At 39.6% G+C, this 26049-nt stretch overlaps 1 protein-coding gene across 3 annotated transcripts in view; it reads right to left on the bottom strand.

Annotated features, from left to right (window-relative positions):
* The window catches only part of GABRA4 (gamma-aminobutyric acid type A receptor alpha4 subunit), a 63329-nt gene extending 55494 nt beyond the window's left edge, over positions 1-7835 (bottom strand). For 2 of the 3 annotated variants that reach the window (XM_023753602.1, XM_023753603.1), the window contains exons 1-2: positions 7674-7702; positions 7091-7209 (exon numbers count right to left, since the gene is read on the bottom strand). In XM_023753602.1, coding sequence (XP_023609370.1) covers positions 7091-7209; positions 7674-7702 — 148 coding nt within the window. Of the gene's footprint in view, positions 1-7090; positions 7210-7605 lie in introns of all 3 variants that reach the window. The other variant, XM_006088451.3, reaches the window with a different exon arrangement.
* Between the last annotated feature and the right edge of the window lie 18214 nt (positions 7836-26049).

The following is a 26049-nucleotide window of genomic DNA, read 5'->3' as shown; positions in this document are numbered from 1 at the left end:
CCACCTTTCTATCACCCTTTAACTCCTTGATAATCCCTTTCGTGTTATGGCTTTAAACTCCATATATATTGTCATACCCATCATCCCTGCATTCCAGATTCATCTCCACTTAATATCTAATAGGAATCCCAAACTTAACATATGCAAATTATTCATCTGCATCCCCAGTTTGCTTCTGCCACAGTCTTGGTAACTCCATTTTTCTAAATGTTCAGGTCAAAAACTTTGGAATCAGACTTGATACCTCCCTTTTTCTCACATCCTACATTCTAGTTGACATCAGTAGACTAGGACTTTAAAATATAACCAGAAACCAATCATTCCTTAAAGCCTTACAAACTTCTCTGCCACCAACTTGGTCAAAATGCCCATCATCTCTTGCCTAATTTATTGTGAAAACCTCTCTGCATTTGCCTTGGACCCTGACCCCTGACTGCCTGTTCTCAATCCAGCAACCAAGGTGAGCCTTTGAAAATTCTCCTTGGGGCCCTGGCTGGATAGCTCACTTGGGTAGAGCATCATCTCTATATGCCAAGGTGGCAGGTTCAATCCCTGCTCAGGGCACATACAAGAATCAGCGAATGAATGCATAAAGAAGTGGAACACGACATCGATGTTTCTCTCTTTCCCTTCCTCTCTCTCTCTCTCCCTCTCTCTCTCTCTCTCAAATCAATCAATAAAAATAATAATAAAATAAAATTAGCCTGGGGTCTTTCCTCCTGCTGGAATCCCTCCAATCACTGACAAGACTCAAAGAAAAGTTCTTACCAGCCTGCAAATCTTTATATAACATCACCCTTATATCACACTGGCCCCCTCTCACTCCTGCAGGGACAATGACTTCCACGCTTAGGGTGTTTGCACCTAGAGTTTCTTCTAACCAAAAAACTCCATCCAAATGTGGCGTTATGCCCTTACCTACTTAGTATCCTTGTTCAAATGTCACCTTCTCATTTAAGTATTCCCTAACTACTATAGTTAAACCTGCAACCTCCTCACTTGCTTTATATTACTCTAAAGCAGTTGTCAACCTGACATATTCTATATTTTATTTCTGTTGCTTAGTTTCTAGAATTCCAGCTCACGAGGGCAGAAAATTGCACCTCCTTCACTCTCTAATGTATCACCAGTGCCATCCTAGAACAGTGCCTGGCACATATTATAAGACTAATGAATATTTGATGAAAAGTTAATGAAATAAAATATCTCCATGTAGCCAAGGCCTAAGCTTACTTAATATCTTAGAGAAATCTGAGAGGTGTATCATCCCTCCTTCTTAATACGTTCTATTCCTGTGAATTATATAACTTCATACTCTTCTAGTGCTTTTATCATCTTCTACTCTTTTTCAATCTCCTTTGATAACTCTACATACATTTTCTACATTTCCCCAATTGTTAATGTTCCTCAAGGCTTGGTCCTGGTCTCTTTTTCTGCTATTTTCTATGTTCTCACCGAGATATCTATTCTCACAGCATTATACGCTGATGACTCTCATATATCTCCAGACAAAGCCCTTTTCTGATACCTAGACCAGTACAACCACCAGGAAATTACAACTGTATCCTAAATTTAACATGTACAAATATCAACTCTTGATTTTACCCCCACCCTTATTGTTCCTCCCCCAGTCCCTCCCCAGTTGAAATAACACCATTCTTTGCCCAATTTCTCAAAATAAAATTCCAGGAGTTATTTTGATTTCTCTCTTTCCTTTAACACCCATTTGCAATCCATATCCATTCTTTATTGAATTATACTTCCAAAATACATCTAACTTTTATCCACTTATACCCTTTTTTACTACACCTACTATCTTATTCTAAGCCACCATTAACTTAATGGGGAGAACTAAAAAAAGAGCTTCATTTGTCACCCTGCTTCCAATGTTGTCCCATTTCCTCATCTAAGCCTTTATTCTGTAGCCAGAGATGTCACATTACAATCTAAGTCATGGGATGTTATTACCTTCAATATTAACTAAAAACTCCAATGGCTTCCAAGTTCACTAAAAGAATAATCTAAGCTCCTTTAGAGGATATTTAAGGTCTTGCCTGATATGGCTTTGGCCTACCACTCCAAACTAGTCCTGTGAGATTCTTCCTCCTGCTTTCTGGCTAAAGCACACTGAATTCCTTTCACTATCTAAATCACATTAATTTTGTAGAATCCTTGGGATCTTTAGAATTTTCTGTTGCTTTGTTTGTTTGTTTGCTTTTCTGCATGAAAACAACTTTTGCTTACCCTTTCCATGTCTGGCACCCTTAGGACTCAGCTTCATCGTATCTAAAATAGGTCCCTCACCCTATTTATTCTCTATTCTTAGCTTGTTACTGAATTGTCCCATAGCAACATCTTTTGTTTTGTTTTTTTTCTTTGTTTTTTTTCATCCCTCTACACCATTTAGCTATTAATTTCACCAGGGCTTGTGTCTGATTAAAAATTATATCTTCACATTCTAACATTGCTACTGACACATAGTAGTCTCTAAATATCTACTGGTTGGATGAATGAAAGAATGAATATGGCAAATCAGAAGAGAATGAAGCTGTAATTTTCTGCTGCTTTGTGGATATGAAGAGTTCTTTTCATCTATATATTTTTTAAAAAATATTTTTCTGTTGACAGAAAATTAATAAAGCTAATTAATTGAATATAAACAGAAAATGTATTTAATTTTTAAGTTGGGATATAGATTATTTGAAAATGTTGTGAGGCCATTTTCATTTATGTGGAAAATTATTCAAAATTTACCTAAGTGTATATATACACTTTGCCATGTTGGCTTTTCCATTTTAAAATGTTATTAAAGCTTTAAAATAAAAGTTCTCATTTCATTCCTTTGGGGGAAATGTAGTTTTGCTTATTTTAATGACCTACTTAGATAGTAACAAGAAGAAATGTTAATGAAAATCTGACTCTTGGTAAACAGAAGGATTTAAGGAAGACTTAGAAATGGAGGTAGCAATACAGCAGTAGCCTAAGGTTTTAAAGACTACGGTGTGGGTGGTGGTCTTGTACACTACTAGTTCAAGGGTTCTTGGGCAATTCATTGGAACTTTTCTCTAGCCCCCTTTGTAACAGAAATGATGTCTGCCCTGTTTATTTTGTTGTGTTATTATAATAATCTTATTTGATATTGTTATGTGAAAATGTTTTCAAAACTGTAGAGGACTCCATGAATGTGAAATCCTATTATGCTAGTGAGCACCCTTGCAAAACTGACCCTAATGCTCCACTCTTATTTCAGAGAGGTTGAGAAAGATGTTCTAAGGCAATTTTATATATTGAGGCCTGGTGCATGAAAATCATGCACTGGGGGGGGGGGAGTCCGTCAGCCTGGCCTGTGCCCTCTCGCAGTCTGGGACCCCTCGGGTATGTCCACCTGCTGGCTTAGGCCTGCGGGGAGGGAGCCTATGCCGGCAGGGGGGACATCCCCCAAGGGATCCCAGTGCTGCTACGGAGCCTCTCTCGCCACATCCACTGTGCTCACCAGCTATCAGCCCCACTTCTGACTGAGCGGTGCTCCCCCTGTAGGAGCGCACTGACCACCAGGCGACAGCTCCTGCGTTGAGCATCTGCCCCCTGGTGGTCAGTGCACGTCATAGCGACCAGTCGTTCCACTGTTCGGTCTATTTACATATTAGCCTTTTATTATATAGGCTAAGCATTTATTATTTCAAATCATGTACACCAAAAGGCTGAGATGAACAACAGTTCGTGTAAGCCTTCAATAAGTGGGAAATGGGAAAGGGCTGGCTTCCTGAACAATCTCCTGGTGGTCAGGACCCTAGCTATGCATCTTTCAGAAGACTTACAACAGTGTTGAAAGTGGATAATGGCACAGGGGGATGCTTTCCTAGCTCCTCTGTGGAAGGGTTTGCTTGGATGCCACTTCTAAGCAGGTAGAAGCTACTTCAGGATGCTAGCAGACTGATTTGTCAGCAACTGAATAAACTTCACCCATCAGAAGTCCTAATCTAGCTTTCACACCATGCCTCCTTCCTTCTCTTCTCACCTTTCCCCCTTTTCTTCTCCAATTGGAGAATGTGGGAAACCAGTGAGAGGAGATCCTGGAGGGATGAAAAGAAGAGAACTATTTCAGTTCCTTTTAGTTCCCCCATTGCAAGCTGTGCTGCTGAGTTAAAAATATGTAATTTCGTTTCTAAATCTATTTCAACCCTTGCCTGGCCTACTGAGCAATCACAAACCGTCCGGTTTCAATTCAGATCTTTGCTTTCAGCTTTACTTTAAATGGAACACAGCTAAGTTGTATAAACAGATATAAAGTCAATGCTCCACAAAGAGCAAAGGTAGGATGAAAGGAACCAGGATGTAGATCCATATTTATAGCATACTGGTCAAAACCTGAATTGTTTTCATTTTATTTTTAAAATGCCAAACTTTCCACAAAGTATAAAATGTCAAAGAAGGGATCACACTTGTGGCTTCCAAGAGTCTATGCTAAGGATGCATTTTGTTATTATTTTCAGTGAATCCTATTTCATTTACAACAGCCTGTAAACAGGTTACACATTTTCTGCAGGTGAGAATTACTATTCCTTTGTCACATTTGGCATACTACGCATTTACAGACAATGACCCACTTCTAAAAAATGAATCACATTTACCACAAATATTTATAAACAGAGCCAAAAAAAATTGTGCTATAGTAATTTTGTACTGATTAATCAACTGCTAACACTCAAAGTAAGGTGAATTCAACCCCTTCCCATAAAACTATAAAAAGTATCTCCAGGTGGGTAAAGCAGATCACTTGGCAGTGACAAGTAAGATGACTAATAATGCCTTTGAGATATTTCAGCAGCACTGCAGCTAACCAAAATCCAGCAATGGCCTATGTAGACTGATTTCACTCATGTTATTGTCCGTCTAATATTATGGGAGAGGGTAGTTGGTAAAAAGAGCCTATCTACAGTGGATCCCTTCTTCCTTTTCCATTAGAATTTGTATCGTAACCAACTGTGCAAATATTATTTTAGCTCTCAACATTTAATAATAAAACCATAGTTCCGACTATAAATTTTCACTTGAACTTATGTTCAGGTGTATCAATTCTTTAAGGAATATTTAAGCAACATGTGATTTCATACTCCTGCTTTTTCTCCCCTTTACTTGAAATGTCACGTTTAAAACCTTTATGAGCAGATAAATCCTTTTATTGGCATCATATAGATTTAAATGCTATCACATCACCCGAAACATTCTCCACAAAATTATGTTGGATCTAAAGTGTTAATTCCCCAGTCACATATGAAAGACTGTGCACTGACAAATGATTCGCTTTAGTAAGAGAGCCTCTTTTCAGATTTGCTTAAAGGCCATCACAGAGCTGAGCAGCCTACCCCTGGAGAAGCAATGTGAAAAGGACCAGGAGAATCTTTCATCCTCCTCACTCATATTTATCACTGTCAACACACAAAGGTTGAATTAATACCCTCAATGGCTCCCCATAACCTTCTCATGAAATCCAGAAAAGAGTGGTTTGGATCAGAAGACCTGGCCCGACTCCAGTCTATCATTATTAATATGCTGTGTTCCTGTCTAAACATCTTTGTCAAACATGAAGAACAAAAGGACTCCAAAGATTCATCCAGTTCTACTTTATCCAATTCAATTTTTCTTTTCCCAACAGGTCTTTGTAACCAGGGACCACACTCCTTCTGTATCACATCTAATCCTGTACTCTTCCACGGGAATGTTCTGCTCCCTTTTACTCTCTCCATTTTCCCATCATCTTATCTCCTACACATCCTCAATAGGAAGCTGAAATTCCTCCAAGCTTCCAATGCATGTCATGTGATCCTCATCACACAGCATGTGATCTCCTCCCAATCTGCATGGGTTTGTCTTTTAAACACACAACCTGAACTGGGTTCACATCATGCCCGGGCCCCTTGCTAACTGTAAACTTGCACCACCTACTGACCTCCCCAAGCCTCAATGTCTTCATCTGTAAAATGGGAATAGTAGTAGCTTTCGCTCACAGTTGTTGTGAGGGTTGAACAGTAATGCCTATGAAATAGATGATATGAACATTCTAATAAATACCTACAATATTAGTTGTCATTGTTGTTATTACTACTGCTACTAGAAAGTCAGCTCCCTTAAGAAAAAGTCTGTATCTTCAACTCATTTCCTGAGAAGTATCAAGCGCAGTGTGATGGGAATAAACAGGGACTTGTTGGTCAGAAGACCTGGGCCGACACTTCTGATGAAGTCCGTAGTCTTCTCTGAATTGGTCTGAGAGGGAGTCTGAAGTTAAGAATTGTTATCTTGAGATTTCTGTGAACCTTGTACCTAGCACGGTGCCTGCCACATAGGCTTTTATTATGTAAGCAAAGGGAATATAAGTATGCAAAAGAGCAACAGTATTGTTATGGATGCATCTCTATTCCACTTTTTATAAATATTTATTATAGAAATAAAACCGAAACACCTCTGACTGCAAAGTCTTAGGAGATAAGCAAATGGCCCCTCCCCAAATAAATAAAAAAAATGCATCCCACTGTAGAAGAGAAAACAAGCGGGTTCTCCAGCAGAGCAGGCAGCCTCCTGCCCCAGATTCATGTCCTAGGTAGAGAACAAGGCCGAGGTTTTGGCTGGGGGACTGACACCACGTGGGAGCACAGGGGACAGAGGATCAGCTGTTCCCAATGCAACCTGCTCTGACACAAATGGCCAAGTCCAGGGGAACCCCCTGCTCAGGGCACAAGGCAGCGGGGCAGCTGAGCCCCAAGTTCCCATTTTTTAACTTTCCCCTCCAACCTCCCCCTCCCAGCAGTCAGGTCCGGGGAGGTAATTAGTGTGGGGGAGAAGCACAGCTTCTGAGGGGGCAGGGGCGGGGGAACGTGTGTTTGGGGGCGGTCTTCCTGCCAGAGGTCTTTCTTAGGGGAGGAGAGGGAGGAAGGGGTGTGAGAGGGGAGGGTGGGATGGAGAGGAAGAGAAATAGATTGATGTTGCAATTTTACACGCGAGGCATACCTAATGATACTCCCACAGACAGACAGACAGGCAGACCGAGAGAGGGACAGACAGGACACACTTGAGCGTTTGAAATCGTTCATACTCTCAAATCCAGGACGCAGCCTGTTGTCGTAACCATCCAGTAAACTGTCCAAGATGCGGGTAAAATTTTCCGGGCATAATTTCTCCTCCTTTGGGTTCTGTCCTGGGGATTCGTTTAAACTGCGGATGAAAAAAAAAAACCAAAAATCGGGGGTGGAGGGGGTTATTTTAAGAATCACAGAACAGGTGGGTAACAGGTTTACCTTCCATGGAAAGAGTCGTTGCCCCAAGCTAAAGGAGGCAAAGCTGAAGGATAATGGAGAGGAAGGGTCAGGAAGACGCACCGGCGCACACGAACCCCAACACCCCCACTCTCCTTTGCACCCGGTGGCCCTCCGGCTCTCCGCGTCTACGCAGTCACAGAAAAGCCTGGCTCCGGCTCCTGACTTGACAGCGCAGACAGGAGGGTCCGGTTTGCCCTGTGAGGGGCAGACGGCCGGAGAGGTCCGGGAGCAGGCCACATCGCCACCTTCCCCTCGCCCCCACCCCCACCCCCCAGGACCCCCGAGAACTCACCAAGCCTCCAGGCACAGGATGTGCAGGAGGGCGAAACTGACGCCGAAGGACGTCGCGATCGCGGGTACCTTCTTGGCAGAAACCATCTTTGCAACATGCCATACTTTAAGCCTGATCACGGTTCCAGGCTCTCCGGATGCCCTGAGCAGGGTGCGAGGCGAGGGCAGAGCTCTGCACGGCGTGCGCACACTCGCGCTCACACTGGCCCGCGCTCAGCCCCCCCCGCCCGCCCCCCTCCCTCGCGGAGCTCCCGATGTGGATGGAGAGCGATGTACACCGATCAACACCCTTTCATGCCCGCACCCCGCAGCTCCCGGCTTGGTGGTGGTTCGCTTTCGCCGGAAAGCTGAGCAAGTTCTTCCCGACCTTGAACTCTGGGGCGCAGGGCCGGGGTCTCCCGGCGCGAGGAGGGGCCCGCGCGCCCCCACCCCAAGCGCATCACTGCCCACGGCACTGCTTAGCTTGCACTTCTCGCTCTCGGCCCCCCTCTCTACCGCTGGGATTTGGATCCAACCAAGGAAGCTCCTCCCTCCTAAGGTTGTTCGGGACCTGTTTGCACCCATTTTCATGCTGGAGGCGGAAAAAGGGCAGGATGACAAAGGCTTGCTGGGCGGAAGGGTGGGAGACCGTGGTTAGGGAAGTGATGAGGTCCAGACTGAAAGCAACCTCGGAGACTCCCTTTTAGGTGCTGGGGGGCGGCGAAAGAACAGATTCTTCCTGGCAAAAGGGGTTGCACCTCACTGAGCGGACTCCTGAACTGTTCAGAAGTGGACTTGAGCCTCACTCTGTAGTAGATGCATTTCCCAAGCTGTTGCTGTGAAGATACTGAATTCCTTTACTACACCTGCCCCGCACCTGGCAGACACAGGGCCTCGCTATCCTGTCCCATTCTTTCCTCAGAAGAAGGGGAGAGATGGAGACAGCATCACTACATCTTTTGCTTTGTGTGACACTCAACAGACACTCTTTCTTCCATAATAGAGCTGAATGAATTCAGAGGTTTGTTGCTTTAGGGAGGGAGAAAGGATGGCTGGGGAGAGGGAGAGGAGAGATACAGGGAAAGAGAAAAATGTGTGTGTGTGAGAGAGAGAGAGAGGAAAAGAGAGTGCAGACTTATGAAGGTGTTCAGTTATACCTCTTAACTTTTTTCTTTAAAGGTAACATAAGTCTTTGATTGTTCTGTTTAATAGAATTTGAATTGGGTCCAAGTACACTATCCCCAAACATCATTGTATTAATAGAATTTGAATTGGGTCCAAGTACACTATCCCCAAACATCATTGTATTATGTCAGCCACATATTATAAATTTACCATAGAGATTTATATCTGATTTGGTGGGATGCAAATAATATAGATCATCCTAATCCTAAAATCTTAGGATGGACCCCCAGAGTCCACAATAATTATGAAATTTTTTGAAAATGAATGCATGTAAGTATTCATATTTCTGTGGGACTGTTCATAACTTTCATCAGTTTCTCAAAGGTTATGGACAACTATAGTATGGACTGATGTTTTAATATAAAAGATAACACATGTAATAGAACATTCAACCAAGTGATTAAACACTTGTGACTAATGTGTGACAGTGTGACAATCATCTCTATCTCATTGATAAACTTTCTATTGCCAGTTTCTATACACTATTATGTTGACTTTGGATCTCCTTTGAAGGTATTTGTTATGAATTTATCAAATGACCAAATAAAATGAATAATTTGAAAGGTTTCAACCTGTTCTTACTTTCCCTTAATTCTTTCTGGTAAATATTGAACCAATTTTAACCATTTGAAAAGGGTAATGATGTGAATCACTGTTTTAAAATCTAGAGGTTTGTGGATATACACTAGTTAAAACATTGTGGTTTCAAGAGTATAGAAGCTACCAATTACTTTTATGCTAATGCATTTCTTTGTCCCATGTATTTAAGATAAGTGAGAAGAATCAATTTGATGCTCTTTAGTCATGCCTTTCCTTGTTGGTATGAAACCAAAGCTTCTACTGAAAGTTTACTTGCATGCTGGCCTGTTATTGTCTGGTGATAGATTTTGATATCCATTCTTAACAGGTCTCAAAACTGTATTAAAAATTACTACATAAAAATAATAATCTGTGGTACCTTAACAGATTCTATTTGAATGAACATTTCATAATAGCAGTTGATATTGCTTCCAAAATAAGTAATTTTTTTGCCATATAGCTAATGCAGATTTAGTTATTTCAATGTGGTTATTTGAAAGAATAAAATTTGGGCAACATTTGTGTCTTATCTGAATAATTTCTATATATAAAATTTGAAAATTTAACTATTATATTGTTTTTAAGTTATTAAGTATTTTTCTAATTCTCCATGATTAAGTTAGGCATTGAAGTGATACATCTATACTTAATAGTCTCCCAAATTCCTCATTCATTTAAATTACAATAAGAAATACTAGCTCTCTAATATCAGCTTTTGTTTCATTGGAAAATCCAATGTTTTATAATAAATAGAAAAATATATATTTTAAGGTCCTGGAATCCAAGTAATGAATTTAATAAATACTTTGTAAACTCATTTTCAAATGGCTAATAATGTGAGAAGCATTATTGTATTTTTGAGAGCTTGAATTTGGAATGACTTCTTAGAGTAATTTTAAGACTACTTTATAGTCAATTCCAAAGAGAGCCATGATTTCGTGTGAGTGTGTGTGTGAATGGTTTATAAAGTTTATACAGAAATATTAGAAGGAACATTCCCTTGATTGTACATGCATTTATGTGTGTGTATTTCCCAGTTTCTAGGGGAAAAATACTATTATCAAGTGATAGATTTTTTTTCAGTACCTGATAGTAATGATTAGCAAGGTCAATTTATGCATTACCAATAGTGCCCCAAATTAAACATATTGTTAAATTTGCTGCCAAGTTCCTACTTTGTGATAAGTATATTATCTTTATTTTCTTCCTTCCTTCCTTCCTTCCTTCCTTCCTTCCTTCCTTCCTTCCTTCCTTCCTTCCTTCCTTCCTTTCTTTCTCTCTCTCTCTCTCTCTCTCTCTCTCTCTCTCTCTCTCTCTCTCTCACTTTCTTTCTTTCTTTCTTTCTTTCTTTCTTTCTTTCTTTCTTTCTTTCTTTCTTTCTTTCTTTCTTTCTTTCTTTCTTTCTTTCTTTCTGAGGGTTGTGTTCTCTGAGGCCTCTCTCCACAGTTTATTGATGGTCATCTCCTCACTGTCTCCTTATATGGTCTTTTTTAATGTATGCATGCATGTCTGTGTCCAAATTTCCTCTTCTTAAGAGGACATAGTCATATTGGATTAAGAACCACTCTAAAGATCTCAGTTTAACTCAATTGTCTTTTTAAAATCTTATTTCCAAATCGAGTCACATTCTGAGGCACTGGAGGTTAGGACTTAAGAATATGAATTTGGTGCCTGGCCAGCTCAGTGGTTGAGTATCGACCTATGAACCAAGAGGTCATAGTTTGATTCTCCATCAGAGCACATGCCAGGGTTGCGGGCTCAATCTCCAGTGTGGGGCGTGCAGGAGGCAGCTGGTCAATGATTCTTTCTCATCATTGATATTTCTCTCTCTCCCTCTCCCTTCCCTTCTGAAACCAATAAATATATATATATTTTTAAAAGAATATGAATTTGGTTGGGGAAACATAATTCAGTCTATAACAGTGCTGAAGCTTCAACTATATAAAAAAAATGAAACTAATACACATATGAGTTTGTAAGTTCATTAAGCCATAAAAGCTATACTTGTTATTATTATATCTAGTAATGATGATGATGATCTTTATTATTATAATAATACCAATTCTTATTTATTCATAGCTAATATAATTTAAATGTTCAGAAAAACACAATTGTAGTTAGATATTCATTTCCAAATTTTGTAAAGAAACTGAACCTTAAAAATGTTAAGTAATTTGCTCATAGTTACATGACCAAAAAATAGAAAGGTCAAGATTTTATTCAGTTTATCTGGAGAATTACTTTGGAAGATTTTTTTTTCTGTGTTTTTTTTTAATTTGATATGTGTATGTATTGTGAAATGATTAGCACAATAAGGTTAGTTAACACATCCATCCCATTATATAGTTACCTTTATTTGTATGTGTAGTATGAACATTTAAGATCTATTCTCTCAGCAAATTTCAAGTATACAACACAGTATTGTCAACTATACTCACCTTGCTATATTTTAGATTCCTAGAACTTCTGCACCTTGTAATTGAAAATGTGTACCCTTTGATCAACATCTCCCACACCCCCAACCCCTGGCAAACACTAATTACTCTGTTTCTATGAGTTGAGCATTTTTAGATTATACATATTAGTTCTCTTTCTATATTGTCTTGTTTCAAGACTGATATGGGACTAATACCACCAATTTGGAAAGCCATTTGGCAAAATATTAAAGTTAATTATGATCATACCCTATGATCAAGCCATCTCATGCCTGTTTTATAGGCCATAGAAACTCCCAGACATACAACAGTATATTTGTAATAGTGGACAATTAGAAACAAATTAAATGTTCTTTAGCAGGGAAATGGATACATAATATTGTGGTATAAATTGAGTACTATTAAGCAATTAAAATGAAAGAAATCAGGTATATGTATTAATATGGTATATGTCAGGAATATAATGTAAATAAAATGCAAGTGGTGGAATAATACCTTCAGTAAAATATTATTCATACAAAATTTAAAGCATAAAAGATAATGTACATTGTTTAATGGTACATCTGTAGTGATCTGAAAGCTGCTTGGAAAAGTTAACACCAAATTAGAGATAATGAGTATCTGTGGAGAGGAAGAAAGAAATGGAATAAGGAACATTGGCTACTACAACTTTTTATTTAATGCTTTATTTCATTTTTTAAAATCTGAAGCAAATATGACAAAATGTTAAATCTTGACAAATCTGGTAATAGACACTTGGGTTTTCATTATATTACTTTTTCATATTTTTCTGATTATCTTTTGCCATATATAACAAAGCATTAAAAACTAGCTTAAAAAAGCAATTTATGATGATCTCTCAGTATTCATGGCTAGACAAGGCTCATTTGGCTGTTCTCCTTGGAAATTCCTCACCCTGGGTGGTTAGATGGTGGGTACAGGTGCAGTTATCAGAAGGTTTGACTGAACAAGCCTTGGAAGTCATAGAGTGACACCACTCTTGCATTCTACTGGTCAGATTAAGTTGCAGGACCCAATCAGGTCCATATAGAGGGGATGCACAAGATCAGGTTACTGGGAGACATGGTTGATTGGGTGGCCATCTTTGAAGATTATCATATATACTTTTTATATGCCTGTAATATTCATAGAAAAAGTCAAGAACATTTTATAAAAATGGTGTGATGGATAATTTTATGTGTCAGCTTGGCTTGGCCACAGTACACAGATATATGGTCAAACATTGTTCTAGATGCTTCTGTGAAGGAATTTTTTTAGATGAGGTTAATATTTAAACCTGAAGATTTGAATAAAGTAGATTATGCTCTATGATGTGGGTGGGCCTCATCCAACCAGCTGAAGGCCTTGATAGAAAAAAGACTGACCTACCCAGAGGAAGGGGGAATTCTGCAATTGGACCACCTTCAGGCTTGAACTGGAACTCTTTCCTGATTTGCCAGTCTGCTGACCCACCCTAGAGTTCAGATCTTGGACATGCCAGTCTCCATTAGTCTGTGAGCCAATTTCTTAAAATACATGATCTCTCTCTCTCTCTCTTCCCCTCACTTCTCTGCTTCCTCCTCCCTATTGGTTCAGTTTCTTAGAAGAACCCTAATTTAGCACAAGTAGTGTGGAGATACAAGACTGTTTATCGAATCTTTTAGGTAAAGTAAAATTTAATCACTATGTCCACTCAACAAGTTAAAAATGTTCTCTTTTCTTTCAAATGCCAGTAAATTGTTCCCCCAAAAGTGGTATGAAATTATTATAGAATTTTGAATCTTATCTTATAATAGCTTATTGTCATTGTGGCCTATAATTTGTGACAGAGGTAAGGACTCATGTGAGCATTTATAAATGTTAATACACATGAGCCATAATTTTGGTTCTAAATTAATCACTATATTTTAATTTTATCCTTTTGTTTTTTTTAATCAGTTAAATAATACATGTTTATTATAGGAATTTTGGAGATTATGAAACACCAGCAAAAAAATAAAACAAATTGTGTATAGTGCAATTATTCAACTAAAACTATTCTTGACTCTTTCTTTAAAAAATGGGGACAGGGCTAAGCCTTGAAAGAAATATCACCATTTTATTTATAAGCTTTGGGGAAAATAATAGCGCATGCACATATTTGGCAATTAAATAAGCCCAAGAAGCAAAGATGTGGAATGTCTTGTATATTTTATTATACATATTTTCATTAGACCTTTTCATTTTATCAGTTTTTTTACTAGTGATATTGAGATTCCTATTCAAATATGTACATAAATAGAAGAAAATTAAATTAGCCTAAAGGATATATTTATTTTTACTAATTATTCTAGATACATATATTCAGCTCTTCAAAATATTTAAATAACAGAAATATTTAAAGAAAATCATAATGGCAGATATTTGTGTGACTTTTTCAGTATTTTAAGATTCTCAATACTGATTCACAGATCAGATTTACACAAATAATCAAAGTATCACAGGTGTACACTGTCTGCCATCAAGCCCACACAACATTTGCAACTAAATTTTCCTGTGAAGACTCAACACGACACAACGGTAATATATTTGGTCCTCAGAAGATTACGAAGCCAGACTGCTCTTCATTACCATCTGGTGGCAACTGCATGGAGTGGCATTAACCATAATTATAAAAGAGAGTTAAAGGAACTGAATGTCATACTTAAGAACAGAGAGGAGAACCTATTACTGATGAATATTAAAAATGTGTGAGATAAAATCAAAACCAAAGAAGAATTCTGGACTTCCTTTACAATAAAATGTGCACCAGAAAAAGTTATTTATTGGGAACATTTTACAGTTGATGAAAGTTGAATGTCTGATAAATATGATATCTGAATAGCATGTTTTCCAAATCATAACTATTTGCTTTATAACATAATAAAGACATTGCAATTCTTTTTATTTTATTGATTAATTAGATGTAACCCTTTTTCTGGATTTACTAAATCATTTAGTCATACATATATTTCACACGCCATTTGCCAAGAAATACCCTTTTCTATTTTATTTACTTGGTAAGCACTTACATGTCCTTAAAATTTTAGCTTACATGGTGCCTTGCTTGTGAAGTCTATCTGTGCCCTCTGGCTAAAGGTTCTGCTAGTCATCCCTCCAGACTATTGTTGCATTATCTGCAGATCATTTACCTAATGGTTTCTTTTCATTACAACGGAGTTTATCAAGGGTGGGGAAAGTGTCATATTCATTCTTATAAGCATTTAGTATTTATGCAAAGAATGAATTCAGGAGGTTCACTGTTTCTTAGGAAATTTAAATCAAAGAAAACCTTTCACATGTCAGGCTTACCAGACAGTGAAACAAGGACAGAGATAGTTAGGTTTTGGAGAAAGTAAATGTTGATAGTAAGCTTTCACATTTCCCACTTGCATCATAGAATTGCAAAGCCACAGTAGAACCCAAGAAATCTGTACTTCTTAATCTCCGCACCTTTTTCATCCAGCCCCCCAAGTCCCCTCCCCTCTGGCATCCATCAATCTGTTCTCTATATCTTTAAGCCTGTTTTTACTTTGTTCATTTAGTTTGTTAGATTCCACATATAAGTAAAATCAGGTTGTTTTTGTCTTTCTATGTCTGGCTTATTTTGTTTAGCATAAGACTCTCCAGGTCCATCCATGCTTTAGCAAATAGTAAGATTTCATTCTTTTTTATGGCTGAGTAGTATTCTATTGTGTAAATGTACCACCATTTTTTTATCCACTCATCTTCTGTTGGGCACTTGGTCTGCATCCATATCATTGCTATCCTATATAATAAAAGGCTAATATGCAAATTGACCGAATGGTGGAATGACTGATAGCCATGACATGCACTGACCACCAGGGGGCAGATGCTCAGTGCAGGAACTGCCCCTTGGTGGTCAGTGCACTCCCACAGGGAGAGTACTGCTCAGCCAGAAACCAGGCTCACGGCTGGCGAGTGCAGCGGTGGTGGCGGAAGCCACTCCCACCTCTGTGGCAGCACTAAGGATGTCCAACTAATAGCTTAGGCCCCCTTCCCACACAAATGTCTGACTGTCAGACATCCCTGGAGGGCTCCTGGACTGTGAAAGGGCACAGGCCGGGCTGAAGGACCCTCCCCTCCCCTCGAGTGCTCGAATTTCATGTACCAGGCCTCTAGTTATAAATAATACTACAATTAACATAGGGGTGCATATATTCTTTCAAAGTAATTGGTCTTTTAGGTTCTTCAAATATATGCCCAGAAGTGGAATCACTGGGTCATAAGGCAATTCCATTTTTTGATTTTTGAGGAACCTCCACACTGTTTCCTACAGTGGCTGCACCAGTCTGCATTTCCACCTACAGTGCCTGAGTGTTTCTTTTTCTCTACATTCTCACCACACTTGTTGTTTATTGATTAAATGCCAACACTTGTTTGTTGATTTATCATGATAGCCTTTCAGGCAAGTGTGGGGTGTTATCTTATTGAGGTTTTAATTTGCATTTCTCTGATGGATAGTTATGTTGAGCATCTTTTCATATGTCTATTGGCCATGTATATGTATGTCTTCTTAGGAGAAGTATCTATTCAGGTCCTCTGCTCACTTTTTAATTGAGTTATTTGTTTTTTTGATGTGGAGTTCTTTATACATTTTGGATATTAACCCCTTATCAGATGCATCATTGGCAAATACTTTCATTGATTCAGTAGGTTATCTTTATGTTTTGTTGATTTCTGTGCTATGCAAAAACTTTTTAGTTTGATGTAGTCCCATTTGTTTATTTTTTCCTTTTGTTTCCCTTGCCTGAGAAAATATGTCGGAATAAATATTGCTAGGAGAAATGTCAGAGATTTTACTGCCTTTGCGGCAACAAGTAGGGACCTAAAGAATATTATGCTAAGCAAAATAAACTAGTGAGAGAAAGACAAATATCACATGATATCACTCATATGTGGAATCTAATGAACAAAATAAAATGACAAACAAAATAGATCCAGAGACATGGAAACATGCAACAGACTGAGAATCCTCAGAAGAAAGAGGGAATGGGGAGGGAAGAGATCAACCAAAGAAAGAACTTATATACATAACCCATGGACACAGACAACAGTGGTGTGGGGTGAAGGCCTGGGGAGGGGATGGAAGGGGGAGGAGGGGGTCAAGAGGGAGGAAAAAGGGAACATTTGTAATACTTTCAATAATAAAGATAAATTAAAAAATAATAACATGTTAAAACAAGAAATTTGGATGGGCCGTCCAAGCTCTTGCAGATAAACTAAGAATTCTTAGTCTGCCAAAGCTGTCAATTAAACCAGGTTTCTGCTCACCTCTGGTGAAAGGTGGCTGTTCTGTCCCAGATTCTCAGCCAGTCTCAGCTGTGGTGCATATTCAAGGAAGCTTTCTCAATGAGTGGTACACAGTGTCTTGGCCTTCCTTTGATAGATAACAAGGCAATGTAGCAAAAACTGCATTGGCATTTCTCTTCCATAAGCCCCACAAACATCAAGTTCACATCCCTGCCTCTGACATAATGGCTACCATAGAAATTTATGTTTTCTGGGCTCTCACATGATGAACTAGAAAGAGAAAAAAAGGAGTGCTTAAGTCTGGAAGAATTAATGAGGTCAAAAATCTCTTATTGAAAGAATATCAGAGGCAAGAGTCAAGCAGTTTCATCAGACAGTCAGTCTAAGACTAGACTTCACTTGCAATTTATATGATTCGGAATTCGGAACTTGCTCCTTATTCCCTGTAGCCTCAGTCTCACTGGTAGCTTAGACTTGAATCTGAATCCTGTTGTTATTCTCTTTGCCCAGGGAGTGAAATCCTGGGTTAGAGTCCCCATTCTTATATGTTTCCCTGGTACAACTCTCCATATGTCAACTTGGACATTTGACTGCTTGGTGCTCTTCGTCCTCATAAGGATGTGCCCTAATCTTATCTGTCTGAACACACTGTTCTTTATGTTAGATTTCACTAAGCTGCTTGGTACCAGTCTTCACTGAGACAGACTTGTTGTTTACATTTCCTGATCTCCATGTTCTCCTCCCAGTATCTGGGTTTCTTCCAGACTTAAGCTCTCCCAAAGCCTACCTCCACTTCCCAGTGTCTTCTAGGCTCTTCCACATGATTAATGCTAGATGGGCTATTCTTAGCCTTTCCCTCCTCTGCCTCACATCTGAATACACACACTACTGTCTCCAGAACTGAATCAGCAATGGATTTCAAGTCTCAAGTACTCAACAGGTATGAAGACTCACGAGTCAGTTTGCAATCAGCTGAATAATAAGGTTCAAAACAAAGACACGGAACATTGGACATCAGAAACAAAGTATTTCTTTTCCTTTCTTTTCTTTTTAATGTTTAAGACATGATTAGATGATCATATTAACAGAGCATCATTCTATAATAAAACATTGCCAAAACACTATCCAGGCCAGACCTTGTCATAGACTATCCTATATAATAATCCTATATAATAAAGAGGTAATATGCAAATTGACCATCACAGCCTCGCACAAGATGGCAGCCCCCATGTGGTCACAAGATGGCTGGCAGGGGAGGGCAGTTGGGGGCAACGAGACTAGCAGGGGAGGGCAGTTGAGGGCGATCGGGCCAGCAGGGGAGCAGTTAGGCATCATCAGGCTGGCAGGGGAGTGGTTAGGGGGTGATCAGGCTAGCAGGCAGGCAAGCGGTTGGGAGCCAGCAGTCCCAGATTGGAGAGGGTGCAGGCTGGGCTGAGGGACAACCCCCAACCGGTGTACGAATTTTGTGTACCGGGCCTCTAGTTAAACATAAAGAACTTTAAAAATTATTTAAATCAATTCTCTGTTTCCTACTCTGGTTTTCCTTTAATGATTACATTGATTACTGTGTTGCATACTAATGAAGGTAATATGGCAAGCATTGCAGAGATCAGTTTATTTTGTTAGTACAAGTAAATATGATTAATTGAAATGTTGGCTCATTTCCCTGACAACTTTTATTATTGTGAAGTATCATGCCATCTCCATATTACGCTTATAATGTAGCAATGTTCCTGCATCCTCCTCCCCAAGGCTTAAATTTTATGGGCTCTGACCTATTCTATTGGCTCCCCCAATTTCCAGCTGTTGCTTTTTGGGAACATCTCTTCACTGCTCTGGGATTCATTTTCATTATTTGCAAAATAAGGACAATGATAGTACCTGTTTTCTAGAATTGTTAACAAGGATTAAATGTGTTAATATATGTTAAAAAGAATCCCAAGAGTGCCTGGAACATAGTGTGCACTAACAAAGTGTTAGTTATATTAGTAACTAACACATTAGATTTTTAAAACTGGCACTTTAAAAAAAAAAACCCTCATTGCCACTGATGTAGAGAACATCTTTCTATGGCTAGAGGTAAAATAAACTCAAAAGTGTTAAAACATTAGGGAGTTAACAATTCGGTGCGAATAAGTTTTAGTCCAGGTGAAAATGAAGGCATGAGACAATTTGCAGTTTTAATGGCGGATGGAATACCAAGGTCAAGGTACCTGGAAAATGAAAGGAAGTACAACTGAGTGGGGAAAGTTAGCGAAAGAGGATACTGGTGGCTCAGAGTCAAACTGTAAAGACTTTGCAATTGGTTGGAGGAGGTCTTGGAGAGGAAGTGGCTATCAGTTGACCAGTGATCCTGACTTTTGGAGGCTCCTCACCCGCTCCCTGTCCTCGGAATCTACCGTGGGCCCACCATCCCCTACACCAGGAGCTGTTTCAAGGACATAGACTTGAGAGAATAAGGTGTTGTTGAGACGTTAAGCCTCCCTGTAACTTTACAAGATTCTGGCGGGCAAGGGCAGAGATATACTATTCCTCTGCCACCAACAAGGAGCCAGTATGCGCATCAACACAATGTTGTCCTGAAGGCCTCCTGTTATTGCTGCTGCTGGAGTGAACTCCACTGTGTGATCAGGGTACGCCTGTCTTTCCTGATTGACTGTGGACACACACAGAGCCTGCAACAGGGATCCCGCTCTAGGTTGAGGGGGCGCAATAGGCATCAAGCCCAGCTGTGAACTGTCTGGGCAGCCAATACTCAGAAAACTGGCAGCGAGATGGCTGTGGGGCTGAGCCAAGGACATCTACATTTTGTACTGCTTGCCTGGGGCAAAAAACCAGGTGCAGGGATGGATGGATGGAAGTGAGGTCCTACATGGGGCCAAATGGTCATGCTTGCCGGGAAAGTGCAGCACGTACCAGGCGCGGGCCAGACTGTTCCCACGGAGATCTGTCTGTGGGCGCGGACCTGCTCTCCGCGGTGAGTGTGGTCCAATCCCTTGCGGTGGGGTTTATGAATATGACTAATCCAGGCTTCACTTTGTGTTTTTCAAACTGTTCCAACTCCGGGGCAGCTCATATGTTTATACTCTCTAAGCAAAATACATTTCTCTGGAAAGGGAAAAACGCTTCCCCTTTTCAAGTTTTATGATTTGTGCTTCAATCTAATTTTACATGTTTGATGAATATATCAACATTTTCTCCCCAGCTATTTATGATTTGTAAGCTTCTATCTAAACACCTACCTATCATTTTTTAAAAATATTTCAAAATACAAGCAAAAAACCAAACACCCACCCAAAACAGAGAACGATACAACACACACCCAGAGGCTCTACATTCAGCTTTATTAAATTCTAACATTTTGTCAAATTTGACTCAGAATCTATTTCATAGAAACAAAACATTACAGATATTATTGAAATTTCCTGAGTACTCTACCAAAACTGCCCTTCCATTTCTAAAAGTAACCATCATATTGAACTTGGGTCATTCTTTTTCCATGCATCCTATATAATAAAAAGCCTAAATAGGCAAAATGTTTGACTGGGGAGGTTGAACCGGAAGTTCGACCTGCTTCACTATGATGTGTGCTGACCACTGGGGGGAGGCATGGAAACATGGTGCTGGCAGGGGGCGGCAGTGGAGGCACTGCCGCCCCAATGGGCCCCGATGAGAGCGGGACTGGGGTGGGATGGTGAAGCAGGTGAGTGGGCAGCAGGTGCGAGTGGGGGCCCAATTGTCCTGATGATTGCCCCACAAATGGCGACCAGCAGTGGCAGTGGGAGGTGGGGGGAACATGGGGCTGCCATCTGGCTCCTAAGTGCTGAGGGAGCCAGGTGGGGGGCCCAGCCCTGATCGATTGCCCTGAAAGCGAGATGGTGGAGCAGGTGAGGGGGCATCACCAGACCACAGTGGGGTGCCAGGCAGGGCTGCGAGGCTGGGGGCGCAAGTTGGGACCTAATCCCCACAGGCCACCCCGAGGGACCCCACCCCTGCAGGAATTTGTGCACCAAGCCTCTAGTATTTACATATTATCATTGTATATGTATGCAAAATCAATAACATTATTAGGCTTTTTAAAAAATATATTTTTATTGATTTCAGAGAGGAAGGGAGAGAGAGAGAGATAGATACATCAATGATGAGACAGAATCATTGATCAGCTGCCTCCTGCACACTGTGATTGAGCCTGCAACCCACAACCTAGGCATGTGCCCTGACCTGGAATCAAATGGTGACCTCCTAGTTCATAGGTTGACACTCAACCACTGAGCCACACCGGCCAGGCTATTTATCATGCTTTTAATATTTTTATATACAGTATCATCATGCAATTTTCTTTTTAAATTAACTTTATGGTTTTGAGATTACTTATTTTTGTTCACATCATGGTAATTAATCCTAGCTTCTACAACAAACAACAAATAGCAAAATAAGATTAAAATGGTATTTCTCTTTCATGTAAAATCCAAGGTCGTTTACTCCCATAAAATCTGTAGTAGAGTTCCTCCAAGAAATGATTCACAGATCTGAGCTTCTTCCATCCCATGGCTCCTCTTAGACTCCCATCCCTCTAGTCACTGAAGTGGGAAAAAGAGGAAAAGTAGGGAGAATACACTAGGTATTTAACTATGTTGGCTGAAAAGTAACTCATATTTCTCATGATATTTTTCTATTGCTTGGAACATGTCCCACGGTCACTCTAACTGCAAGGGAGTTTCTGAGATGCAAAAACAACACCAAATGGTTTCATAACATTAATTACTAAGTGGTGCCATTAATTGTCTGCTTTAATTTGTAGAGATTTGTCTGTGGTATATCATAGAGAGACAGCGCCACAACCTGCAAGCCAAGTCTTTATTTTATAGGCAGATTCCACGAGGCAAATTAAGGGCGTCGTCAAGATGTTTACAATGTTCTCATGGGTTTTGAATCTTACTCAATTACATGCACCTGATCAAGCTTTGTTTACTTGCCACACCTCCAGCAGCCTATATCACTTAGCCACCTGGGACCACAGGTTTGAACCATAAGGTCAAGCTTACGACTATAGCCTTTGGCTATAATTGTGCTGGGACTTGCATGTGGCTTTGCCACGAGAGGACCGTGCCCTCACATTAGTCCCAGGCTTGAACCTGTCCAAACACTGTAGCCGTTCTCCACAGCTCTCCACAGGTAGACATGAGCTAGTTTAGCAATATGTTAACTCTCTCTGAATTAATAAGAAAGTAGACGAGGTTTTTCTATTCATTCATACAAGCCTTGTATATCTTTTCTTATTCCATTCATTTATTTACAATGCATTTTCCATGTCCTACAATGTACCAGGATTTTTGCTATATTGTGTCACAGATATTATTCCTAGAGGAGGACACAAGCTGTGAGGGGGTGCGATGGGGGGTGGAATATATCCAGCTAACTACAGAACTGTGGGAAAATGTTCAAATAGAAGTTTTAACCAAATGCTGCAGCAGCTAGAATACAGTGGGGCCTTGACTTACGAGTTTAATTGGTTCAGAGACCGAGCTCGTTAAGGATCTCGTTAACTCAAATTACTCTATCAATTCAATGCAAAAAATCGGCCGAGAGATAGCTGGTATCTCAAAAAACTCATTAGTCGGGACACTCGTAAGTCAAGGCCCCACTGTATTAGGCATAACTATACCTTGAATTTCCCAGGGATGACATGGGCAGAGAAGCAATGTAGAACTAGAATCCAGCATGTAAAATGCTTGCTCCTCTTTATACAGAAAATTGGAGCAGTTCAGTGTTGAATATCAAGTACATTGTAATGCGGAGGAGTTCAATGAAGGAAAACAATAGAAATAATATAAGTTATAAGGCATGGTTTCTTATGTCCCTTGGGACAAAATATGAACCAGGCTGCAAAAGCCAAAGGTTCTTTAAAAATGCTTCACTCTTTGCCATATAAAAATTAACATTCTTGTGTACAAAATAAAAAATAAAATCTGTTATTTTTGATTATTTTTCTTTCCCATAATTAAAAATATTCCAGGTCTTTAATAATAATTTAATAGAAAAATTTTGGTAAACTTTAATCATTTGAGTTGTAGTTTAGTGACATTTTAGTGAATTATAAAATTGATTAATGATTTTCTGAAAAAAAAAAATAACCACATCCAGAAATGTTCTTTACTGTCCTCTAGGTGTCAACATTTTTATTATGCAGACAATTTAATGAACAAAATGATGTTTTTTGGTTGAAATGAGTGTAGAAACAGTTTTTGAACTAGGTCCTAAAAATGCCTGACTTATTTTATTAGAAAATTTAACTTTTCATAAATATCATGGTCTGTTTTAAAAGAAGAGATAGAGAATAACAGAATTAATGCTTTTTTTAAATTTTGGACTGGAGAAAGGGCTAATGAATTATCTAGAAAAGGAGATGTTTGGAGTTAGCTGACCAGAAATTACATGTACTAGATGTGTGGCCTTCTTCACATCATATAGTTTCTATGTATCTCACTATTTCTCACCTTAAAATGAGAGTGTTGGATAAGAATGTTAAATTCCCTGCTGATGTTAACATTCAATAAGTCTAAAGAAGTGTTTGGCACCCTAACCGGTTTGGCTCAATGGATAGAGCATTGGCCTGCAGACTCAAGGGTCCCAGGTTCAATTCCGGTCAAGGGCATGTACCTTGGTTGCGGGCACATCCCCAGTAGGGAGTGTGCAGGAGGCAGCTGATCAATGTTTCTCTCTCATCGATGTTTCTAACTCTCTATCCCTCTCCCTTCCTTTCTGTAAAAAATCAATAAAATATATATTTTTAAAAAAGTGTTTGGCAACATGCTTTTGATATAACTGTCATGAAAAGTATTATAACTCTGGCAACGATGTGACATTATACACCGTAAGCATGATGCTTTGCTGATGATTGCATTATTCGCTCATTTACTGAAACTCCTCAGAAAATTCAAAATGAACATTTTCTTAACTGAGTACTACATACAGTATAACTTCAGAGAAATATTGAGAAAATGAGATAGACTTGTAGGAGAATTGTACTGTGGCAACTAGTGTCGGAAGCCACCCAACACCTAACCCCAAATAAATAAATAAGAAACAATTGGAAACAAATAGGAAAATAGAAAATAGAAAAGTATACCTGTAGATACCCGTATGACTTCATTTAACTTTACCTCTTTAAAGGGCCTTTCTCAAATACAGTCACATTGAGGGTAAGGCTTCAAAATATGAATTTGGGGGAACACACAATTAAGTCCATAACAAATCATCTGCATGTGGATGACTTTTTATTTTATATCTCCAGCCAAGACCTCTTTTTTGAAATGGAGTTTTCCACAGAGATCCAATTTACTTGTCCCAAACTGAAAACACAAACTCCCTTTCCCAAACTGTTTCTCCACATCCTCACCCCCTCAGACGGTGGCAACCCTGCATCTGCTCAACTCAGAGACTTCACAGTCATCCTTAATTTCTCTCTTTCCTGCACCCACACCCATATCCAGTCTGTCCGAGAGCGCTAGTAACGCTGGCTTCAAAATATAACCAGGAAATGACCACTTCTCATCCCTTCACTACTCCTATGATTTCCCACCTAACTCCTTCCACCTTTACCCTTTAACAGTCTATATTCTAGAGTAGCTACAGTGATTCTGTTAAAAAGCACGCCAGATTATGCTATTCTCCATATCAAATTTTTGCAGTGGCTTTTTATCTTAGAATAAATCCTTTAACTCTCTAACGCATCTCCTGTTGCTTTCTCTGCCTCTCACTCTTCCCTAGCATCACTGGCCTCCTTAAATACACCAGACCCATTCCTACTTAAGTTTCTATACACTTGCTGTTCTCTGTTGGCAATGTTCTTCTTCCTCATAGATCAACATGGACCACTCCATGACTGTCCATAGCTCTTCACTCAAATATTAACTTTTCAATGAGATCTTCCCTGACCACTGTTTTTAAAGCTTTAACAAACATTCCTTCTCAGATTCCTATTTCTTTTTTTTTGGGGGGGGGGAATAATTTTTTGTCATTAATTTATTCATTTTTGACATTATTTAATAGATACCTAAATAACCACCTATATCAGGTGGTTAAGGATACAAAGATGATACAATACCCCTACTCTCTCTCTTTTTTTAAGCTTTTTCCCTTTATTGATTAAGATATTACAAATGTGTCCTTGTCCCCCCAATGTCCTCTCATCTTCCCAATCCTGCCCTCACCCCCTGTTGCCCACATCCTATTTCTATTCTCTGGTTTGCCCTTTTTTTCCCTCCTACCACTATCTTAATATATAGTATGCTTTACGTATTACCTTGCTTAAGGTCCCTATCCCTTACTGGAATATAAACTCCATAATGACAAGAATGGTTTTTTATCTGTTTTGGTCACTGCTGTATACTCAGTATTTAGAATAGTGCTTGGATCATATTAGACATTCAATAAATATTGCTGGATTTATTTATGAATATTTATTGAATATATAAAAATTCAATGAATATTTATTGTATATATAATCTGTGGCAGACACAATTATAGATAAGAGGTATGCAATGGTGAGCTAAAGTAAAAGTTTATTTTCCTTATAGAGCTTCAACTTTGTGGTTTTATTGTAAGAACTAGAGGCCCAGTGCATGGATTCGTGCACTGCTGGGGTCCTTCAGCCTGGCCTATGCCCTCTCACAATCTGGGACCCCTTGGGGAATTTCAGAGAGCCCGCGCATGAATCCATGCACCGGGCCGGTTTCAGCCAGATCCCTGCAGGCCAGGCCGAGGGACCCCACCAGTACATGAATCTGTGCACCAGGCCTCTAGTATGCATATAAGATCTTTGGTTAATCTCTTCCCCCTTCCCTCTGAGATTCATCAGTCTATTCCATGTTTCCATGCCTGTAGTTTCTGCTCCTGCATTGAGCATCTGCCCCCTAGTGGTCAGTGCTCGTCATAGCTGTTGGCCTGTCAGCCAGTTGGCCAGTCGCTTAGGC

The sequence above is a fragment of the Myotis lucifugus genome, unplaced genomic scaffold, assembly GCF_000147115.1.
Source record: "Myotis lucifugus unplaced genomic scaffold, Myoluc2.0 scaffold_48, whole genome shotgun sequence".
Lineage (NCBI taxonomy): Eukaryota > Metazoa > Chordata > Mammalia > Chiroptera > Vespertilionidae > Myotis > Myotis lucifugus.
This window is presented reverse-complemented; position numbering and strand designations above follow the sequence as displayed.